The sequence below is a fragment of the Fundulus heteroclitus genome, chromosome 9 (assembly GCF_011125445.2).
Source record: "Fundulus heteroclitus isolate FHET01 chromosome 9, MU-UCD_Fhet_4.1, whole genome shotgun sequence".
NCBI lineage: Eukaryota > Metazoa > Chordata > Actinopteri > Cyprinodontiformes > Fundulidae > Fundulus > Fundulus heteroclitus.
The window spans coordinates 26,724,887-26,747,256 of record NC_046369.1 but is presented as its reverse complement, the minus strand read 5'-3'; the positions used below and the strand labels follow the sequence as shown (position 1 = coordinate 26,747,256).

The following is a 22,370-nucleotide window of genomic DNA, read 5'->3' as shown; positions in this document are numbered from 1 at the left end:
AAAAGAACTGTAGTTATTAATTGGCCTGGGACTAATTAATAAATCAGACTGAAAGATGGTTGCCACTCCTCCTCCTCTTCCCACAGATCTGGGAATGTGGAAATTTGAATAATTGGAGGGAGTCGACTCATTTATACTAACGTAGTCCTCTTGTAGCCAGGTTTCTGTGAGACAAAACAAATCAATCTGTTTATCAGAAATCAATTTGTTAACTAATAAAGTCTTTGGAGGGAGAGACCTTATATTTAATAGACCACATTTAATTGTTTTATTTTTAGGTTCAAGGTGAACCGTATTGATTTTTATTAGGTTTTTATGATTTGTTCCTTTTAGATACAACAAGTTTTGCCGTGGGAAAGACACTGTCTCAATAGGATAATGTATGGGTAACAGTACAGAAGCTGCAGAGAGGTGTGTTAAACTACGGCTCTGCTTCCTGGTCTGGACCCTGGGTTGTCAGCATTTAGGAGGACTAATAAATCTGGCCAGATTTCTAGAAAGAAGAGCAGCACCATCCAAAGTAGGATGGATGCCGTCTCTCCGGATCAGACCAGGTTTTCCCCAGAAAGATTTCATTGCTGGATCTGGCACCATGGTGGATAGGTTAGGCAGAATAAAATGGATGGAATAATTTTAGTAATCCTAACTGGCTTTAAAAGAGAAAGATTAATCTTATTTAAAGGGAGAAAATATTTGTATGCATTACATACATTATACGTAAGGCAAGTCAAGGCAAGTTCATTGTACAGCACATTTCAGTGTCAAGACAATTCAAAGTGCTGTACATGAATTTAACATGAAAAAAGGAAAACACAGAAAAGCACCTTGTAGCAGCATAAAAAAGTGTCAGCTAAAGAAATGTAAAACTACAAAGTTAAACTAATGATGTTTTAGTCAACTGTTTTAAATAGAACAATCAAAAAAAGTGTAAATAAATGGGTTTTAAAGGAGCAATAAGTACTGATGATACCAAGTGTTTCAAATCAGAACAACACATTCACAACTGACAACAGCCTATTATGCTGTTTCCTCAACAGTGCGTTGCTACTGTGAAACCGCACAAAATTTTTACCCACACAGGACAGGTATATAATATTGTATTATGTTCTGTTTCTGGTCCACTTCTCTTACTAGCTTCCATGTTTGCAGGCTGCTGCTCTTTTGCCAAGATAAAATACCAAACGCTGTGCTCCTTTTTGGGAACCCTGGGAACTTCAACACGATTGGCTCAGGAACCAGGAAGTAGACACGGGCCTTATTATGGAGTTAGTTTCCTGACAAAACGTTGTACACAAAAAAGTGCAAAACGGTCTCTGCTCACACAAAACAGCCTCTCCTCGAGTACGAAACATTTCCACACCTCTGCGGCAAATTTCTGCCAAAAGTCACGTGATGCATTAAGAGTTGTTGTTCAGACTTCCCGACAGTAGGGGGCGCACTCGAAAAAACTGAAACGCGCCGGTTTTGGCTGAGGAAGACAGACGTGATATTGCCACTGAGCTATATAATACACTGGAGTGCTAATCGCCCGCTGTTAGAACGAGTCGCTTTGAAGCCACCAGCCGTTCCCGGTGAAAAGTTAGTAGCTAACTATGCAGATAGAACATGTAAGATTTCAGTTAAAGGCACTTTTTAGTTTTATCTTTGATTTAAAAATGCTGTGTTACAGACATTTGAAAATGTATTTATTGTATTAAAAAATGTATTTAAACCATGATCTGATCTTTAACTCTCCTTTCAGAATTGAACTTCTTTGAAGAGACGTGAGGTGTGCAGGAACTAACATATACTACACTGTGCTGCACTCAGGAGCGGACAACAGTTTGCTCGACCTATCAAACATGTTAAATAACTTCTGTTGTCACTATTTATTTGTCCCAAGACTACAAGCAAGTTTTGACAACATCAGCAGTGGCTGGGATAAACTTTCACTCGCAACTGAAGGGACTCTAACAGTTATGGGAGATGGGAAGCATCCAGCATGCCATGGTAGAACCAGAAATCACAAAGGTAAGATTTTTTTGTGCTTGCTATTATAAAGTTTTTCACATTGTCTATATTTCAAACCAGATAGGAATTTATCTGACCACTCCAATACAACAAAACATTGAGTACATCAGAGAGGTGTCGTTGAAACTGGTTTCTTTGAAATGTGTTTATTCTGGTCCTTCAACATAATTAACGGATTTTGGAGTCTTTTTTCAATCCTTAGCTCCATGAATTGAGTTATATTCAGCAAGTTGTAGCAACATAATTATGGCCTCTTTTTTATTCTCTATATATCTCTATCTTTCTTGCTTATAATGCACCGAAGCAGTTCCGCACCATCTAATTTTTAATGGAGAAAAACTTGACTAAGACATAGTTGATGGAGATGGCCGATTGTTTATAGGGAATTTAACTTCCATTCCGGTTGACAAATGAGAATATTTTTGGTTAATTTTGCTGTGGAATTCTTATTTCAGAATCAGAATTAAGTTTAATCGCCAGGTAGGTTTGCACATACAAGGAATTTGACTTGGTGTTGATGGTGCAGACAAAAATAAGAATACAATAAAATAAAATTGAATAAAATGGATATATATACAGAAGCAATATAAATGCAGTAAACTGAGAGTTAATGTAACGCAGAAGCTTGTAAGTCCTGAACGGGGGAGAGAGACAGTGTCACAGGTGGCCCTTGGCCTTGTTGATAAGGCTGGTAGCAGATGGGAAAAAACTGTTCTTGTGGCGTGAGGTTTTGGTCCTGATGGACCGCAGCCTCCTGCCAGAGGGAAATGTCTGAAATAGTCTCTGACTGGGGTGCGAGGGATCAGCCACAATCTTCCCTGCACGCCTCAGAGTCCTGGAGTCGTACAGGTCCTGGAGAGATGGAAGATTGCAGCCAATCACCTTCTCTGCAGACCTGATGACACGCTGCAGTATGCCCTTGTCCATAGTGGTGGCACCAGCGTACCAGATGGTGATGGAGGAGCTAAGGATGGACTCAATGATGGAGGAGTAGAACTGCACCATCATTGTCCTTGGCAGGTTGAATTTCTTCAGCTGCCGCAGGAAGTACATCCTTTGCTGGGCTTTCTTGGTGAGGGAGTTGATGTTCAGCTCCCCCTTTAGGTCCTGGGAGATGATAGTTCCCAGGAAGCGGAAAGACTCCACAGTGTCAATGGTGGAGTCACAGAAGGTAATGGGGGTAGCGGGGGCTGAGTTCTTCCTGAAGTCCACAACCATCTCCACTGTTTTTACAGCGTTGAGCTCTAAGTTGTTCTCCCTGCACCAGGTCACCAGATGGTCAGCCTCCCACCTGTAGGCGGACTCGTCACCATCAGAGATGAGTCCGATGAGAGTGGTGTCATCCGCGAACTTCAGGAGCTTGACAGACTGATGACTGGAGGTGCAGCTGTTGGTGTACAGGGAGAAGAGCAGAGGAGAAAGAACACAGCCCTGAGGGGAACCAATGTTGATGAGCTGTGAGTCAGAGTCATGTTTTCCTATCTTCACGTGCTGCTTCCTGTCAGACAGGAAGTCTGTGATCCACCTGCAGGTGGAGTCGGGCACATTCAGCTGGGAGAGCTTCTCCTGAAGCAGAGCTGGGATGATTGTATTAAAGGCAGAGCTGAAATCCACAAGCAGGATCCTGGCGTAGGTTCCTGCAGAGTCCAGGTGCTGGAGGATGTGGTGAAGGGCTAAATTGACAGCGTCGTCTGCAGACCTGTTGGCTCTGTAAGCAAACTGTAGGGGGTCCAGGAGGGGGTCAGTGATTTCTTTAAGGTGTGAAAGCACAAGGCGCTCAAAGGACTTCATATCACAGAGGTCAGAGCGACGGGTCTAAAGTCATTAAGTCCTGTGGTCCTTGGCTTCTTGGGAACAGGAATGATGGTGGATGATTTGAAGCAGGCTGGCACGTGGTATGTCGCCAGTGAGTTGTTAAAAATGTCTGTGAACACTGGAGACAGCTGATCACCACAGTGCTTCATGCTGGATGGAGACACAGAGTCTCGTCCAGCAGCTCTCCGGTGGTTCTGTTTTCTGTTTATTGCTCCTTTAACCTTGATTTAAATGAAATTAGGATTTTTGTATTTTTACAGTCTTTTAGGAGTTTGTTCCAGATAAGTGGAGCAGAAGGACTCAATGATGCTTCTCCATTTTTGGTTCTGGTTCTGGATATGCAGAGTAGACCTGAGTGGTCTAGGTGGTAGACACACTGACACTCAAGGGTGAAAGTAAGCCAGCACGATCTGGGACTGTGTACGTAAAACAGAGGCGGTAAGCAGTACTGGTAAGGTGGAAGAGTGGCTGCCTGCTTTGAAGCACAATATATCATGGGTTAAAGCAAAAATAATCAGTTTGACTGGAAATTTTTTCTAGTCAGCCCATATATTCCCGGGCTGTGGACATCATGCCACATCAGTTACCTCACCTGCTTATTTTACAAAGTCAACATTAACCAAATCTGGTACTTTTAAAATATCCATTGACAATTCCTGTATCTCTCCACCTTTCAGCTTCAGAGCCTTGGTGTCATCCTGGATAGCCTCCTATCCTCTCCTTCACTTTCCACATCCATAACATCACCTGGTTAACTTTCATCTCGGCAGCATCAAGCATATGTATGTTTGTGTGTGTGTGTGTGTGTGTGTGTGTGTGTATGTATATATGCATGTATATTTATATATATATGTTTATTTATTTATATATGTATGTATGTATATCCATCCATCCATCCTTCGTCTTTCGTTTATCCGGGGTCGGGTCTCAGGGGTAGCAGCTTCAGTAAGGAGGCCCAGACGTCACTCTCCCCAGCCACTTGGGCCAGCCATTAAAGTTTCATCAATTTTATTAAAAATACTTTGGGTTCCCTGGCGTACCACCAGGGGGGACTCGTGTACCACCAGTGGTGCGTGTACCACAGTCTGAGAATGACTGGTCTATGCCTCACTGGGTTCTTTCAGACAATAACAGAAACATCTGTTCTGAAAACAACTTCAAACTCAGCATTTGGCATCCCGTAATTACTCAAGAGGAACCCTGAGCTATAGATAAGTAATAATGTCTGGTCAGGAGGCTGAGATGATAAACCTGCTGCTGTAAAAGAACTCAAAGGTAGAAGAGCAGGAGCGTTGCAGGAGGGGAAACAAGTCAGTGGTTTAATGACGCAGTGTAACGCCTGCATGTGTCAAGTGCTGCAGCAGAGGGAAAATGTCTGACCGCAGAAAGGCTTGATAAAACTCAGCCAGAGAGACAAATATTAATAAAAATATCAATAATAATCGAAGGTGTTGTTGCCTGAATTTGAAACTGATTGTTCAGATTATCTCTTTATTGTTAGCTGTAATGCTTTTTTAATTAGTCAGAAAAACAACAAAAAAAGATTGTGTTGCCTTTACGTTGTAGAACTTCTGTTTGCAAACCAACCAAATTCCCCCTTATCATCTTATTGGTGTATATATGCTGTCTGGTTTTGGACGCACAAGCCTTTGATGAATCTGACCCAGAGACAGTTAGCATGAGGGTGAGAAGGAACAAAGGATTAATGCTTTGTTTGCACAATTTCATATTCTGCAAAACTTTGTGTACATGTGTTTTTGTTTATAAATTAAATAGAGCTTCAGGGTTTTTAATGCATATTGATTTATTTCAAAATTCTTTTGCAAAACATAAGCTGACAGAGTCAGTGAAAGAAAATAAACATCTTCCTGAGTTTACACACATTTCTTAGCTTTTAGAATCTTGTTGATCCATGGAACATATTTGGAGACCTCTATGTACACGTTGGGTACATCTGGGTAATTACAGTTGAAGGCTCTGTTGAATGACACGACACCAACAGCTTTCCCGTCGCATACCAGAGGACCACCGGAATCACCCTTTAAAGAACAGAAATCTTACTAAGTTTTATGTTTACATTGACCACATGATGTTTAGAAAATATACAAAGCAATACAACTTACTTGACAAAATCCTTTGTCTGTACCATATCCACCAGCACAGATCACCTTGCAAGGAAAGTTTTCCCCCCAGATCGCCTGACAGAGTTCAGGATTTATGATTGACACATTCACCACTCTCAGATCATTAACAAAACGGTCTTTCCCAGTTCCACCCCATCCAGCCACAGAGCAGATCTGATTTTCTCTCAGCTTTGTTTTAGGTGATGCAAGTGGAATTGTTTTCAGTCCGTTGTTTCGGGGAGCTTTCCCAGACAACTGAAGACGGAAAAAAATGGCAAATGCTAATCTCTCTTTTTTTAAATTAAAGCCAGCACTGCCTTCAGTACAGATTAAAACAATGTAACTCAAATAAATAGACGTGCACCAAATATCAGATTACATATTACTTGTAATAATATATACTTACTTTAAGGAGCATGAGGTCATCACCAAGTCCAACAGATTCATAATTTGGGAATATGCACTTGCTTTCAATTTTCATTGTCATAATGTTCTCACTCTGCAGATTTTGGGATCCCAGAAGAACACGATCAGGTTCCCTGAAGCAATACATTATGAAATGGTTAAGAGGACATTTTTACAGTCATCAGTCAGAAACAGACATGAAATAAGAACATGGACTAACTCTTTATAACAGTGTGCAGCTGTGACTACATAGTCCTCGCTGACCAGAAATCCTCCACACACATGACCCCAAAAGTTTTGCACTGAGACCATGTACAACATCGAGTTGTCTGGAGCTATTTCTCCATGTATGATGTCACTTCCATGAACTGGAAATATAGTGAAAGGTAAAAATTAGTATAGTCAGCCAGTTAGAAAGTAACAATCTTATAAATTCTTACCAGGTTGTCCAAGACACACCAGAACGTTGAAAAGCACAAATTGGCCTAGACCATGCATGATGCCAGGAAATCAAGCTTGTGTTCACAGGAGTGTTCATTTGGGCCTTTTATACAGCTGGTTGGTCACAGTCAGTTGTTATCTACAGCAATCTATATTTTTAAACCCACATCCGTCAAGTTAACTTGTTTTCAATATCTATCATTAGCTTTTAAACCCTCACCGGTGTGAGTAATTTATAGTAATGTCTTTACCTTCTCATGGTGCTGTTAACATGTTCTAAACGCTTTTTTCAGTTGAGTTTTTAAAGACAAATAAGAATCAGGTAAAATTTTGAATGTTTGTGGAGCACAGCTTAATGTGAAAAGTTCACAAGTAACATTTCACAATCTTATAGAGAAGATATTGAGAAATATCTGTGTAGCCACTGGGTACAACTTGGCAGTTTAAAGCTGATTAATGACACAAAACTAAAATCTATCCTGCTGCACCTTAGATGAATGCCACACTGTGAAGCTAATTAATCTAAGTTGTTAGCAATAGTCGCTATGAATAAGATGTCCTCTGTTATTGTCTGTTAATTGTTTCAGATCATCAAACAAATGTTGTTTTTGCACACAGATCACCTGAGTAAACAAAAAAAAAAATGTTTTCATTATTTCATTTCTTCGAGAAAAAAAGCTTTCCAAAGCCAACTGGGACCTATCTGGTTACCCCTTGTTGAATTAAACATTTTTGCTTTCAGTTTTACAAGGGACCCAGAGGTCAAAGATAATCTTCAAGAAAACATTTAAATAGAACCTGTGTGACAAGATGAAGGTGGCTAACATTTCTTTGAAAGCAAAACATTACACACCAATTAAAATATTGAAGAACAGATAAAAGAAAGTTGTTAATATTTATCCATCTGCAAAAGGGTGAAAATGTATTTCTTAAAGCTTTGGGACATCAGAGAATCACTATCTTCCACAAATGGAGAAAACCTGCAACAGTGATGAACAGGAGTGGCAGGTCGACCAAAATCACTCCAACTGCACATAAATCATCGTCATCTAGGAGGTCACAAATAACCCAGAACAACATATATAGCACTGCAGGCATTTACTGCCAGAGTTAGATCACTGTAATAAAAAAGGAAACCGACCATAAATGGCCTAAGCATTCTGTGACATTTAGTATAAAATTAACAACAACAGTCAAGCTCTAAAACTGATTTGTGTCGTCAGGAGCCAAATATTAACTCTGCTCTCCATTATTAAAATCCTGAGGAAGGAAGTATTAGTGTCTGCAATATTTCTTATCACAACATACTTGGCAGACACTGTGCAGTAAGGCCAAATGTGCAACATAAGGAACAAATATTGTAAAGTTATTAGTTGTTAAAAAGAGCATGATAAAAAATTAACCAGTGTACCTGAGTGAGGACATTTTAGGAAATGTGTATGTTTATTTATATATGAAAGACATCAGAATAATGATGTAAACATTAAAATAATGAAAAATATAGTGCAAAAATAGAGATGAAACACATTTGAGAGAAAGCGTCAAGAAAAACTTAGTTAATCGCCTGATTTGAATTCAATTTGCCATATTTGTCACAAACAGAAACTAAGAACCAAGAATTCAGCCAGACAAAATCAGGTTTCGTAAAAGATTACGTTTATCTTGGAAGTAAACTGCAGAATGCGGGCACAGAGCCAAAACCGGGCAGACAGAGTTTTGCAGGAAGATAAAAGGGGATTACCAGAGTCCCAAAACCAGGGGCAAGTCCAGAGTCAGAGCCGGGTGATCAGAAGTGTCAAGGCACAGATACAAGTCCAGTAACAGGCAGGCAAACAGGTCCGACAAGGACAAGGCAGGCACAGAGAATCAGCAGACAAAACTGGGTCAGATCATGGACAGGCAGGTAGACAGAAAATTATGGATTAGACTCACCAGAGGCTCAAAATAATCTTTCACTAGTGTCTGGTCTGAGTAGTAAACGGAGCAGGTGGATCTGATGAGCGTAGATGAGAACAGGGCGTAGCTTCTCGGGTGTGTCAGGTGGTAATCAGACCAGCACAAATGCCGAGATTATGACAATAATCCCAACTATTGGATTATACTGGGGATATAGTGGAGCATTTGGGGCTCCACTAGCCCCAAATGCAGAGATGTCACAGCAACACAGTAAGTCATATCATTTAAAAAGGACTGACTTTTGCAACTTGGTACGAGTCTTATCAGACCCTAAAGACTATTTTGCACAGTTAGGCTTATTGAAGACCACAGATCAATGGATTAATAAAGTAGATTAATACTAAAGTATGTGTTGCAATAAAGGAGGTCTGAGAACATCTATGTGGATGAGATGAGAATTATGACTGGAAGAAGGAGATCCTGAATATGACATGAGCTTTATCTGCAGGATGGCTGGACCAATCATTAGACATGAGGTGAGGAGGTCTGTTACCTGTGGTGTTGTGCCTTCAGCCAAGTGGAATAAAATTGGACCGTTTCTGATGCATTAAGAGGCTGCAGGCACCAAGGGACTGCCCCTCACAGCAGGGTGGGTGGGTGGGTGGGTGGGGGGGGGGGGGGCACCGCTATGAACTCAGCCTCTCCCCCTTCATCTCTCTCTTTTCCCATTGGCCGTGAAGGCTTCTACAATGGGGAGACAAGCCACCATGGGCCCGCATGGGGTTCAGAGACCCACAAACAAATGCAATCGGGACCCAGTTCGGTAAAATCTGATCCATAATAGAACATTGACACACACACCAATCTAGCATGTGAACTAGCAAATCAGACCAGCAGATAAGACCAGAGCATCAGAAGCATGACAAGATACTATACACCTGCTTTATTTAACAATCTGATTGATGAATGAATGAATTAGTTTTAAATCTCTTAAGTCTGCAAGCAGGGATTTGCCAGGTGGTAACAGCTCGTATTGTGAGTTGAGGATGTGGGCGGGATCAGACAGTACCTTCCAAGCAAGTTTGAGGACCGACTGTTCATAGATGTACTGCAAGGAGGAGTTATCAGTCCTTCCTATCACCTTCATTGCAGTTTGTACTTACCATGCCACTAAGTTTAGATTTTAGTTGCACAAAGAGGTTGCCTTACCACGTTGACATTCCAAACCTAATGATGCTTTCCAATATGGCCTGATAGAATTAAAAACATGAGTTTCTGGTTAACCCCAAAGACTAGTTTATTTAAGAAATACAGTCTCTGCTGTAGATGGGAACATAACATATTGACATGAATTTTCCACTTGAACAAGTTATCTAAGTCAGCAGTTCCCAAACGTTTTTAGCCACACACACCCTTCTGTGTCCCAACCAGGTTGATGCACCCCCAATCCCTCATACCTTAAAATTGTTTTTAAAAAAATGCAACAAGCTTTTTTTATAGCCATATTAAAGGTGGCATATCATGCTCAAATGACCAGAACACACACAACAAATTTGCGGTTGCAGTTACAGTAACACAAGCATCATAACAAAGGTAATGGAAATAAAATTAAAACAAAATTTGAATTAGATTGTAGTAAAGTTACACATTGCATTGGTGGCTCAGCCTGGAGCCAGAGAAAGAAGGAGACACTTAGAAGGGTCAAACCTCCACAACCTGATATGTCTCTGAAGCAGTGACCATCCAGTTGGATTCACGGACTAAATTCTGATAACCCACCTGTGTGTGTGTGTTCTCACTTTATTTATTTCATGTACCAGCTTCTAAATCTGAGTCTGACTCTCAAATTACGCCGCAAAATAGAAACATGAAGAGGTCTAATTTGATTTGTGTCCGAGAAAGAGAGAGAGAAAGAGATAATAATAATATATATATATATATATATATATATATATATATATATATATATATATATATATAAAACATAGACATACAATGTTTGTCACAACATGGGAAAGCTTTGCTGGATCTCTGGTGCAGCTTTCCTTGCTTCAGACAATCGTGGAAGGAGAAAGCTGCTTCAGTCTCTGGCTTATCCTTTACAACAAAACACAAAGAGAAAGATCAATCACATCTTGTTTATCTGCTTTGTTATTGATTACATAGGAGGTAGATTTTACTTAGCCGTGTTTCCAATTTGAAGAAATTTTTTTTACCTGAAAAATAGACATTCATTAATTTGCTTGCCAAAGCTGGTAACTGCATGCCAGCGAATAAAAGAGGGATGTGCTGAGTTGGAATGGGGCTTTGTAGGAGCACTGTAGCTTGAATATTGGGGGAGTTCAAGTTACAATGCTCTGCCTTCAGGGCTGTGTTCTGAACGAAGGGGGGGGGGGGGGTCTTATAGTCTGACACGCATGTAACTGTGTATCATCCATCCAATGTGCGTCATCATCTGAGTCTGTGAGGCACAACACCCTCAATGCCCCTCCTTGATTTTAGAATTTATCTAAATGTGCAGATATTAAAACATGTGGCAACAACTGTGCTTTGTTGTGTAAAAGATGGCAGAGAACAAAGAATCGCTCAGCAGCTTAAACGGAGATAAAAGGTCCGAGTAAAAGGAACATCCTATGATTTTTCACAAAACTCTCCTTGATCTAAATTTAAATATAATTACAAATATGCCTGATGGCAGATGATAAAAAACCTGACGCACTCTTGAGTGTACCATAATTTACACTTATTTAAATTTGTGGATTTATACCCAATATGTTCATCAAGATTATGGCTCTATTTGCATACTAACCTATTGTGGAGTTTTGTGTACTGTAAAAATAGCTTCTGTCTTTTTATGCATTGTACTTTATTTTACAATTCTTTCGCAAAACATCAGCTGACAGAGGAAATGAAAAAAGATCTTCATGATTCCAAAGACCTTCTGTAACAAGTTTACGACACACATTTCTTAGCTTTCATAATCTTGTCAATCCATTCAATATATTTGGAGACGTCTGTATAGACATTGGGTACATCTGGGTAATTGCAGTTGGCGTATTTGTTGAATGACACGACACCAAAAGCGATCCCGTTGCATACCAGAGGACCACCGGAGTCACCCTTTAAAGTACAGAAATCTTACTAAGTTTTATGTTTACATTGACCACATGATGTTTAGAAAATATACGAAGCAATACAACTTACTTGACAAAATCCTTTGTTGGTACCATATCCACCAGCACAGATCACCTTGGAAGGAAAGTTATCCCCCCAAATCGCCCGACAGAGTTGAGAATTTAAAAGCGACACATTCACCACTCTCAGATCATCCACATTACCAAAGGGGTTGGTTTCGGTTTTACCCCATCCAGCCACAGAGCAGATCTGATTTTCTGTGAGATTCATTTCAGGTGATGGAAGTGGAATTGTTTTCAGTCCGTTGTTAAGGGGAGCTTTCCCAGACAACTGCAGATGTACAAAAATGACAAATACTTACTAGTCATTGTTTTTTTTTTTTTTATGTTTGTTAAATAAATTATTATTATTATTAGTAGTAGTAGTGTTTTTAAAATAAATGAACTATCATCTTCTAAAAACATGTTTATTTAGATAAATAGACATCGCTTTCAGTACAGATTGAATTTATATAATTCACATAAATAAATGTGCACCAAATATCAGATTACATATTACGCATAATCATATATACTTACTTTAAGGAGCATGAGATCATCACCAAGTCCAACGGATTTATAAGTTGGGAATTTGCACATGCTTTCAATTTTCATTGTCATAATGTTCTGCCTCCGTAGATTTTGGGTTCCCAGAAGAACACGATCAGGTTTCCTGTAGCAATATGTTTTGAAATAATTAAAAGTGGGCTTTTTAACAGTCATCAGTCAGAAACAGACATGAAATAAGAACATGGACTAACCCTTCATTACAGTGTGCAGCTGTGACTACATAATCCTCGCTGACCAGAAATCCTCCACATACATGACCCCAAAAGTTTTGTACTGAGACCATGTACAACATCGAGTTGTTTGGGGCTTTTTCTCCATGTATGATGACACTCCCGTGGACTGAAATTAAATTTGAAGGTAAAAAATGTGTTCTGTCGGACAGTTATAAAGTAAGAATCTTATAAATTCTTACCAGTTTGTCCAAAACATGTCAGAATGTTGAAAAGCACAAATTTGCATAGACCATTCATGATACCAGCAAATCCAACCTATGCTCAAAGTTTAAATCTGGGCCTTTTATACTGCTGTTTACGTCACAGGGAGTTCTTATCTACAGTCATCTATATTTTTACACCCACATCCGTCTGGTTATCCTGTTTTTTAACCTATATCATCCTCTTTGAACCCACTCCAGTGTGAGTCAGTTTTTGTAATTGAATGTGAGAGTTTCTCACAGTCTGTTACAATCTGCCTTTTTCTTTCTTATACTGATTCCTATTTCACTTAGAACCTCCTCTTAGTTATGTTGCTTGTTCTATTGGAATGTGCTCGTTTCCAACAGGACAATCGTCTCGGATTCACACAAATGCATTTGTACTATAGAATAGTGGCAACATCAATTATAGTAAATGATAAATGGTACTTGTATGATGCTTTTATCAGGACCAACCGTGCCAAAGCACTTCACACTACAATCAGGCTTGCTGAGACAAAGACAGTTTGGGTGTATCTCACTAACTTCTCGGTTAAAAAGATAAGCGGCCACAAAACTGACCAAATTTGAAATCTACTCCCAGAATGGAGTGTGTTTGCGCATACAAGCCAACGCAGACCTTGCCTGTCCCTTAACCCGCATGCACTAACACAAACATCAACAATGATGTATAATATGATTGATTTGACTTTGTAAAGTGCCTCGAGATGACATGTTTCATGAATTGGCGCTATATAAATAAAATAGAATTGAAAAAAAAAGTACTTTTGAGCTGCAGTTTTGTTCCAGACACTATTCAATTTATTGTGGACTTTACTCTAACTACATTGTGCTCCTCTACTGCATTTGATTCACCGCCTTGTCATCAGCCCACACAAATGCCTCTTTTCTCGCTCTCTCCTGCGCTTGTTGTTTTCTCCAATTTTCTGTCTTCCGTCTTCGTCCTTCTTTACTTCCGTAGTAGTGTTACCGTGTCACTCACTGGTGTGGAATTACATACAATTACATTTGGGTGGATGTAGACCCAGTCATTCACCCATTTATACTCAATACTACTGTATTTCTAAGAAAAGTCTAAAAAGTAAAACTGCATAGGATATTTTACCACTGATTACAATTAACTAATATGATTAATTTTTCTTTGTCAATTAACTATAAATTATTCATCCATTTTCCTACATGCTTATCCCTGTTGGGGTCGCAAGGTAAGGCAAGGCAAATTTATTTGTATAGCACAATTCAGTACAGAGACAATGCAAAGTGCTTTGCATGATTAAAATATAGAAATATAAAACAGAATAAAAGCAAGTAGGAATAAAATGTAGAAACAAAGTAGAACATTAAAACCAGTTGGACTAAAAAGAAAAAAAAAAAAAAAGTTGAACTAGAGATGTTTCAGTAGAACTGTTTAACTAGAGCAGTCGAAGGCAGTCCTAAACAAATGTGTTTTTAGTCTTGATTTAAAGGAACCGAGGTTTTCAGCATTTTTACAGTTTTCTGTAAGTTTGTTCCAGATAAGCGAGGGGTGCTGGTGCCTATGTCCAGCTGTCAATAAGTGAGACCATTGACAGCTGCAGGGCAATCAAATGCAGGGCAACACAGAGACAGACAGGACAAACAACCATTCTCGCAATGCTCACACTTAAGAAGAATTATATATATATTTTCTACAAAAAGAACTTAAGTTCACCAATTGCATTCTCAAGTATTTTGCAGCCTTTAACAGGTGTTCTTCCAGGACGGTCCTGTAATTAGCTCCATACAATGTTTTATTTACTCCGACGACTTTTCGCTTTCCGTGCAGAAAAAAGTTTTCCCAAATCATGTTGGTGCCACTAACCGGAATCATATGTTCAGGATGATTTGCAGTATTAGTATTTTGCCAAGTAAAACATTTTAAATATATGCAAAACATTTTTTGGCAGAATTTTCTGATTTCTATTTTAAAAAAAACTATGGATTTTTCATTTACAGCAGTTGTCACATTGTGGATTTACATGAGGTAGGGTAGTTGTTACATGTTCAGCCAACCCAGTCTCACTGAAAAATGTGTAATATTTCCGTTCGTCAGCAATGGAAGATGTAGTCGTGTCACAATTTGGCTCTTCAAAACGTGCAAGGTTCACGTTTTATTGGGCCTAGTCATTTACATTGGCTTGCAACCAGGTCACGTGATTATCAGGTTTTCACCAGCAAAAGAAAGAAAAAAGAAAAAAAAGATGATGGCTGGACATTGCCAGTGGAAAAGTAAACATTTAAGAAAAACATCTGCGTTTTTATGCATTTTAATTACATTTATAGCAAGAAGTATTGATATTATTTTCAGCATCTTCGTTCAGTGTTCAGGGAAGATAGATAACCTTTCCTATATTAGTTTCGCCAAAGATTTTCTCAGAAAGATGTTTCCTACCAATGTCGACGAATCCAGCGGTATTCCGGTATGTATGAAAACAACATTTTAGCAAAACATCTGTAGTTGTATGCATTTGATGACCTCTCTACTGAAAAGTATAATGTATAATATATTATAATGTATAAATTTTGCCTAAGATTTTAGTGTCTCAGAAAGATGGGAGCAGTCACGTCACGTTGCTGGGCAGTTGCTAAAGAGGCAGCCAGTATGACTATCGACATGCGCAGACTTTCATGTTCATAAACATCAATATGAAGGGATCTGCAGTTCTTTACATTTTGATGACATTTCTGAAGAAAGTAGAGCACCATATTTGGTACACTGATATCTAGGGGCACTGTAAAAAATTGACATGGAACCATGTTGTTTTTTGCAGCAACTCACAGTAATATTGTTCAATAATAATGATGTGCTTTATTTTAAATTATATTCATCCTACAACTAGAGACAGTTGCAACTGGTGACCATTTTAAAAACTGGCTCTTATGTTATGGTCACCCTACACAGGAGATATCCACATCCAGTTATTATGAGAATTGTTTTGCTATAAGTGAACCATATTGTGTGGTTGTTAGTATTAAAAATCACAGACCACAATTCCCTCCTATTTTTGAGCTATGCTACTTTACAATGGGGTGTGGTGGCCTTGTGGTTAGAGAACCTAGCGTGTCCCCGAGTCCCTGAGCAAGTACCTTGACCACAGGTTGTTTCCTGTGCACCACTCAGTGTGGCAATACACTGCTACCTAATGTCATGGTTGAGTTTTGTTTTTGCTTTGTTTTTCTGTTATTTTCATTTTTTCATCTCTTTTGGGTTAGGTTTGACTTTATTTATTGTTAGTTTTCAGTCATCAGTTATTTTCTGTCAATTTTCACTTCACCTCCTCAGCAGTCAGTCACACCTGATAATCATTTACCAGTCAATTAGCCAGACCCTGGTTCCACCTGTGAAGTGTTCTATTTTAACCTCCCTCTGCCTTCAGTTCAGCACTGGGACGTCATCATTCCACACCTCTCCATGCCAGTCCCTGGTTTTGCCTTGGAAGATTTGTTTTTCTTGTTTAAGGTTAGTCCTGCCAGTTTTCTATAGACTCATACTTTGCTGTTTGTCCCTGGAGAAGTTCTGCTCTGTGTCCTGGTGTCTCCAGAGAACTGCTAACTGGACTAGCCATCCTGGAAAGGCTCTGCTCTGTGCCCTGGTGTCTCTCAAGTTCTGCTAACCTGACTAGCCGCCCTGGTGAAGCTCAGCTCTGTGCCCTGGTGTCTCCAATGAACTGCTAAGCTGTTGTGGCTACGGGCCCTGCTAGCCGAGCAGTACTGAGCTTTCCCTGCGGCCTGTATAGTTGTGACTCTCTCTCACTCCGGCCCGTCAGCTCCTGCCATCACATTCATCCCTGACCTTCTGCAGCCCTGAACCTCCGGTCTTCATCATCCGCCATTCAGCACACTTCCTTTAAATAAAAACTCTTAAACTTTAGTCCCGTGTGTGCGTCCTGAGTTCATCGATAAACAAACCATGACACCTAAGGGATGGTTTTTTTTTATTTTTTTTATCTGGGAATTACCTGTATATGGTACAACTGCATAACAAAAGCTTTAAAACAGCATGTCCTTTAGCATTTCGTACATGCATCTGTGCGTTCATTTTATAAAAAAAGTGAGCTCATAGCATTTGAAAGGCTGTTGTTTTATTGCATAATTCAGGTGAAGAGCAGAAGCTGACACTGCAAACTAAATAAAAGGCACAACTTCACCACCCACAAACTGAGGGTGACATGGAACAATGTTTCATTCTAAAACTTTAAGGACTACATCTCCTTTCCTTCAAAGCGGTATTGAGCCACTGACGATATTTAGAGATATCTGTGTAGATGTTGGGTACATCCGGGTAGTCGCACTTTCTATATCTGTTGAATGACACGATACCAACAGCAATCCCGTTGCACACCAGAGGGCCACCAGAATCACCCTGAAAAGATGAGAAATTTTACTCGGCTTGATATTTATCAAAGGATGTTTACACTATTAATATGCTCAAAATTCAAAAGACATACCTGACAGAAACCTTTGTTTGTCTGATATCCACCAGCACAGATCACATTGGGTGGAAGAGTATTATCCCATTGCATCTGACAGACTTTTGGATTTACGATCCGCACATTTGCCACCCTCAGATAATGACTGACGTTATGGGTTTCATCTTTACCCCATCCAGCAACTGAACAGTTTTCATTGTCGGCTAAGATTATATCAGAAGTTGGAAATTTAATGGTTTTCACCCTGTTGTTTAAAGAGACTTTTCCAGAGAGCTGAAAATACAATAAATACATTAATTAATTAATTAATTAAAACACACAAATTTTCCATACGCACATTCGTAATTGTACTGAAATAAGTAAAGTAACACATCTATAGGTTTCAGCTTTTTAGAAAAAAATGAACACTTAATTTTTACACGTTTGGACATATCAAGTAATACTGCTACTTTTCTAGATGTGATCAAATAAAATTTTGTACTTCACAATATTCCATCTGGTGTTCAAAGTGCTTTACATGTTAGGGATGCTTAGACAAGAAAAGAGTGAGGAAGAGATACAATACAAGTCAAAAGGAAACTAGATATAAAAGAAACACATAAAAATTATTTTCTGAAAGGACACATCTGAGTATGTGACAAATAAAACACCAACCACCTTTAAAGAATACCTGTGTTTCAAATGCTCATCTAAAGAGATGTGTTTTAGTGTTTTAGAGATTGTTGGGGTTTTGTGGCTACCATGATAAGGTTTTGCATCATCAGTATGACAATTGCTCAAATTAAAATGCCAGGTAAACTATACTTCATAATTGCTCTTTTAATAAAACTAGTTTTCAAAAGTCCCTTGAATGTGTTTTCATAGGAGTTATTTCAGCAAAGATAAACAGATGGCTGTGCACGTAAAGAGGGAATATTTTAATCACAAAATAATAAGTCTTAAATGTAACTGTAAAATGTTAAATGGCTTGTACTTGTATAGCGTTTTACCCCAAATTGCTTTTCACTACATTCAGTCATTCACCCATTCATGCACACATGCACACCCTGACGGTGTTGAGCTATGCTAGTAGCCACAGCTGCCCTTGGGCAGACTGACAGAGGCGAGGCTGCCATATAACGGCCAGCAGGCAATTTGGGTGAAGTGTCTTGCGCAAAGACACAACAACTGAGACAGTTGAAGCAGAGGATCGGACTCGCAACCGGCCAATTGCAGGACGAACTCCCTAACTCCTGCACCACTGTTGACCCAATTTCCTGTATAGAGCAAGGAACAGTTTTCTTTTTTGAAAAGGGAATAGAAATGAGTCCCTTTCCTTCAGTAGCCACAAATGCTATGTAATTTAACATTTACCTGGATATTTGCAGTCTTCAGTATAGTGTGGTATGTCTAAATCTTATTCTCTCCAGCCTGTTGGGATTCTGGGAAAGGCTTTTTGTGGCAAAGTGACTGGCGTTTCCATATATATATATATATATATATATATATATATATATATATATATATATATATATATATACAAAAGAAAGTAGGCAGATGCATATTTAGTAGTTGAATTTCTGCAGTAGTTGAATTTCTCTAAAAGTGAATATGGCACCTTTTGAACAAACCTCTTTCTTATCAGGCCTGTCTTCATTTCATTGGTGTTGTTATCATGGTATTAATTTATATGAAAATATAACTTAATTCTTAGTAGATTTTCTTATTACCAGTTGGTATTATCAAGTAATTACTGTATTTTATATGAATATAGATTTTTTTTTTTTTTGCTTTAGTTTTTTTTTAATAGAATGCCTTTGGGATATTTTTTTGTGGTTTGGAAAGAGAGTCAATATGTGATCAGGAGAAATCATCAACATTTTATTGCTAGGAATATCAATACTACAACTACTACTACTACTACTACTAATAATAATAATGATATTTATGGTGCTGGAAATCTGATTAATAATAAGCAATTACAATATTTTAAACTCATTTTATGGAGTGTGCTAATATTAATAACTATGATTAATCTCGACACATCAATCATCATGAACTCCCTTCAGAGCCATATACTTACTTTAAGAAGCATGATGTCATGGCCAAATCCAAGATTCTGGTAACTCGGATGTTTGCAAATGTATTCAATGTTCCTTGTTTGTATGTCTGAACTCTGGATATCTTGATTTCCCATAACAACCACATCAGGTTCTCTGAAATGATTACCAATAAGCAGGTTATTGATACATTTACATCAAATAACTTTACAAATAATCAGGCATTGCGATATAATATGACCATAGACTCACGGTGTACTGCAGTGTGCAGCAGTGACCACAAAGTCCTCACTGATCAGAAATCCTCCACATGCATGTTTCCCATTGCTTTGCACTGAGACCATATACGGCATTGAGTTTGGTGGAGCTTTGTGTCCATGTATGATGTGATATCCTTGAACTACAAAAGTAGGTGGGTAAAAGACAAAGACAGTTCAGAGGCCTATTTATCTATTTAAGAGTGAAAAGAAGTGTGTATTTCTTACCTGTGTGTCTGAGAAAAAACAGTACAAAGAGAAGCTGAACTTCATTCATGGCGAACATGGTGCAAGCAGATCAGGCTTGTTCTAGCTGAGCAGTAGTTTGTCAAGCTGACCCTTTTATATGGCAGTTTCCTTTGCTTGCACGTGCTGTTATCTAGAAAAATCTATATTTGCTTCACTTCTAACCACATCCCCTTGAAAAGCATCATTTGGAACGAGTACAACCAGACTTATCGTCTTTGATCTTTGAATGCTCAAAAACCTGATACAAACACTATGTAAATGAATATCAGAAACACTTTTTTCCATCCATGACTTTTTTCGCTTCACAAGTTCTCCTACTGTATAATTTCCCATTCCATTTTGGCTCATTTGAAACAGTGTTTCAAATTACAAGAGTTTGTTGTTTTAAAAAAAAAAAAAAAAAAAAAAAAAAAAACTCTATTATTGTGGTCATATAGCTGTTGTAGATTTTTTGGTCAGCCTTTTGTGTTCTTGGTGCATTAATAGTTTTTATTATCATGCGAGGCTTTCACTGAACAACTGTATTTACTCTAAGATGTAATCACCATGCAATTTAAATTACTTCTGAAGGCTGTTTGCTTAATGGACTTTTTTCACATACTTAAGTTGGCTAACTGCAAAATATGCCACATTTTGCAGGTCTTTTATTTGTTTCCTGCATTTTGAAAATGTTATATTACTCTTATTTTACTTCACAAGTGTGTGCTTCATAGTGTTGTTCTAGCTCATACATTTTAAATAATATACATTGAAGTGTTTGGTTGCACCTGGCAAAATGTGGAAATTTAGTTATTAATGTGTTTTTTCTTTCATTATTTAGTCACTCTTGATTTCCCTTTTGGCAATATGCTTTTACTCAATATAAAACAATTGGTGGGTAATATAGAAAATATTATCAATGCAGGCAATAACTATATTATGGGACCTGGAGATGCTCAACCCAGCACACTTCTTTGAATTTTTCAATAACGAAGTAAGCCACAAATTTACTTCAGTGCTCGCATGCTCTTTAAACACAATTACAAAATTGGCAGGAGCATTCGAAAAAGTCTCTAAAGTATGAACTGAGAAAGCAAAAAAATAAAATAAACAATTAACACTCCTTTGTGGGGGTGTCCCCAAAGTGATGGGCCCTGGGGTTTATATATATATATATATATATATATATATATATATATATATATATATATATATATATATATATATATATATATATTATATATAATTTATAAATATATATAGTATTTCAAATATTTTTCGATCAATTATTAATGACTGACAAATATGCCACTTTAAACCTCAAGCATTGCATTCTGCTATAACCTTCAGTGGACAGCGGCTACAACCTTCCAGTTTCAAGGTCCAAAACCCAGAGTGCAGAGAAATGTGCGCTTACCATGCAGCGCTCACCTGAACGTCCTATCAGCTTCTAAAAACTGTTGTTTTTGTTTGTTTTTGGGTTTTTTTGGAGGGTGTTCTTTATCATCCCAGAGGAAACCATTCCTCCTCGACCCAACCACCCTTTCTCTTCTGAATGTCTACCTGAACGCACGGCGTTCACAACTGCAAACGAGTTTACTTTTTAACAACTTCTTTTAATGTGTTCAACATCTGTGCTTTAACCTCTGGTTTTCACATTTAATAAACTCTTCTTTGTGATTTTTTTTGCACAGTTTTTTGGGTTTTTCTATGTGGTCGCCATTTCACCATAAAAAAGATCAGCTGACTTATGTCTAACACTCATTAACAGTGACAGGGTGCTTTGCATTGACCATTTATGGTTAAATCTGGGCATGTAGAGGGCAGAACCTGAGGCGGGACCAGGTATGCAAACACTCAGGTACAGCTGTGATCTACAAAGGTAATTTGCATGTTGGTGTATGTGCACATCGTTTTACAAGTCTGACTCCGTACTCCATCATATTTTTCTTGGCGTATGTACATATTTAGTATGGATTCTACTCATGGTTTTATAAATGAAACTCATTCTGTATTTTATATGCTGTGATGAAGGTGTTTCTGACAAAAACTGACATTAAAAACTGAAATCTTGCACACATATAGTGTGTGGAAATCTTTTGTTTGCTTTTGGACTATTTTTGGCTTCCAGCACCTTTACTAAGACATATCCAGCTGGAGCAGTAGACCTGCTACAGCTAACTAAGACTTCTTAAGTAGGAAACGACTCTTGTGAAAGAAACTATAACACATTTAATCTGATCAAGCCAGAGGAATGATACAGCTCAGTACTGTACCCTCATACTGATCTTGATTAGTGCTTGAAGTGGAAAAAAAAAAAAAGTGCCACTGTAGGTACCAAAACCAGCTTGGGTGGTCAGATCTGCTCCGGGTCCTGCTTTTGTCGATGACGTCACAGTACATGATTGGCTAACGTCTGCACGATGTGGTAAAACATTGTGGTTGGTCCGGACTCCACACAGTTATGGTGGGATTGCAGTTTGTAAGAGACATGGACGATTTTCACAAAGAAATCTACCATTACCTATCGAA

The 22,370-nt window shown here is 38.5% G+C and overlaps 3 protein-coding genes across 4 annotated transcripts; all 3 read right to left on the bottom strand.

The window, feature by feature from the left end:
• Positions 1 to 5,624: 5,624 nt before the first annotated feature.
• On the bottom strand, positions 5,625 to 8,716 carry LOC105938946 (mast cell protease 1). 2 transcript variants are annotated; one of them, XM_036141357.1, is made up of 5 exons: positions 8,536 to 8,716; positions 6,574 to 6,721; positions 6,355 to 6,487; positions 5,949 to 6,203; positions 5,625 to 5,864 (listed from the first exon to the last, which is right to left on the bottom strand). In XM_036141357.1, the coding sequence occupies exons 2-5, from the start codon at positions 6,672 to 6,674 to the stop codon at positions 5,700 to 5,702; spliced, it is 654 nt and encodes a 217-aa protein (XP_035997250.1). In that variant the 5' UTR covers positions 6,675 to 6,721; positions 8,536 to 8,716; the 3' UTR covers positions 5,625 to 5,699. The 2 variants fall into 2 exon arrangements, with proteins under 2 accessions (XP_035997250.1, XP_035997249.1); XM_036141356.1 differs by lacking the exon at positions 8,536 to 8,716 and adding an exon at positions 6,794 to 6,928.
• Positions 8,717 to 11,642: 2,926 nt separating this feature from the next.
• LOC105938945 (duodenase-1-like) lies at positions 11,643 to 12,903 on the bottom strand. Its single transcript, XM_036141358.1, has 5 exons — positions 12,846 to 12,903; positions 12,625 to 12,772; positions 12,404 to 12,536; positions 11,895 to 12,155; positions 11,643 to 11,810 (listed from the first exon to the last, which is right to left on the bottom strand). Exons 1-5 carry the CDS (start codon positions 12,901 to 12,903, stop codon positions 11,643 to 11,645), a joined length of 768 nt encoding a protein of 255 aa, XP_035997251.1.
• Positions 12,904 to 16,946: 4,043 nt separating this feature from the next.
• LOC110366492 (duodenase-1) lies at positions 16,947 to 19,932 on the bottom strand. The gene is made up of 5 exons (XM_021307764.2): positions 19,839 to 19,932; positions 19,606 to 19,753; positions 19,377 to 19,509; positions 17,333 to 17,587; positions 16,947 to 17,247 (listed from the first exon to the last, which is right to left on the bottom strand). The coding sequence occupies exons 1-5, from the start codon at positions 19,894 to 19,896 to the stop codon at positions 17,080 to 17,082; spliced, it is 762 nt and encodes a 253-aa protein (XP_021163439.2). The 5' UTR covers positions 19,897 to 19,932; the 3' UTR covers positions 16,947 to 17,079.
• Between the last annotated feature and the right edge of the window lie 2,438 nt (positions 19,933 to 22,370).

Excerpts from the sequence above, each read along its gene's own strand:
- LOC105938946 (XM_036141356.1), bottom strand. The coding sequence starts at position 6,851 with ATGCATGGTCTAGGCCAATTTGTGCTTTTCAACGTTCTGGTGTGTCTT. Across the intron at positions 6,722-6,793 it reads GGTGTGTCTTGGACAACCTG|TTCATGGAAGTGACATCATA; the intron begins GTAAGAATTTAT and ends CTATATTTCCAG. Across the intron at positions 5,865-5,948 it reads CAGACAAAGGATTTTGTCAA|GGTGATTCCGGTGGTCCTCT; the intron begins GTAAGTTGTATT and ends TGTTCTTTAAAG.
- LOC110366492 (XM_021307764.2), bottom strand. The coding sequence starts at position 19,896 with ATGTTCGCCATGAATGAAGTTCAGCTTCTCTTTGTACTGTTTTTTCTC. Across the intron at positions 19,510-19,605 it reads GCTGCACACTGCAGTACACC|AGAACCTGATGTGGTTGTTA; the intron begins GTGAGTCTATGG and ends TAATCATTTCAG. Across the intron at positions 17,588-19,376 it reads ATGACATCATGCTTCTTAAA|CTCTCTGGAAAAGTCTCTTT; the intron begins GTAAGTATATGG and ends TTGTATTTTCAG.
- LOC105938945 (XM_036141358.1), bottom strand. The coding sequence starts at position 12,903 with ATGAATGGTCTATGCAAATTTGTGCTTTTCAACATTCTGACATGTTTT. Across the intron at positions 12,773-12,845 it reads GACATGTTTTGGACAAACTG|TCCACGGGAGTGTCATCATA; the intron begins GTAAGAATTTAT and ends ATTTAATTTCAG. Across the intron at positions 11,811-11,894 it reads CCAACAAAGGATTTTGTCAA|GGTGACTCCGGTGGTCCTCT; the intron begins GTAAGTTGTATT and ends TGTACTTTAAAG.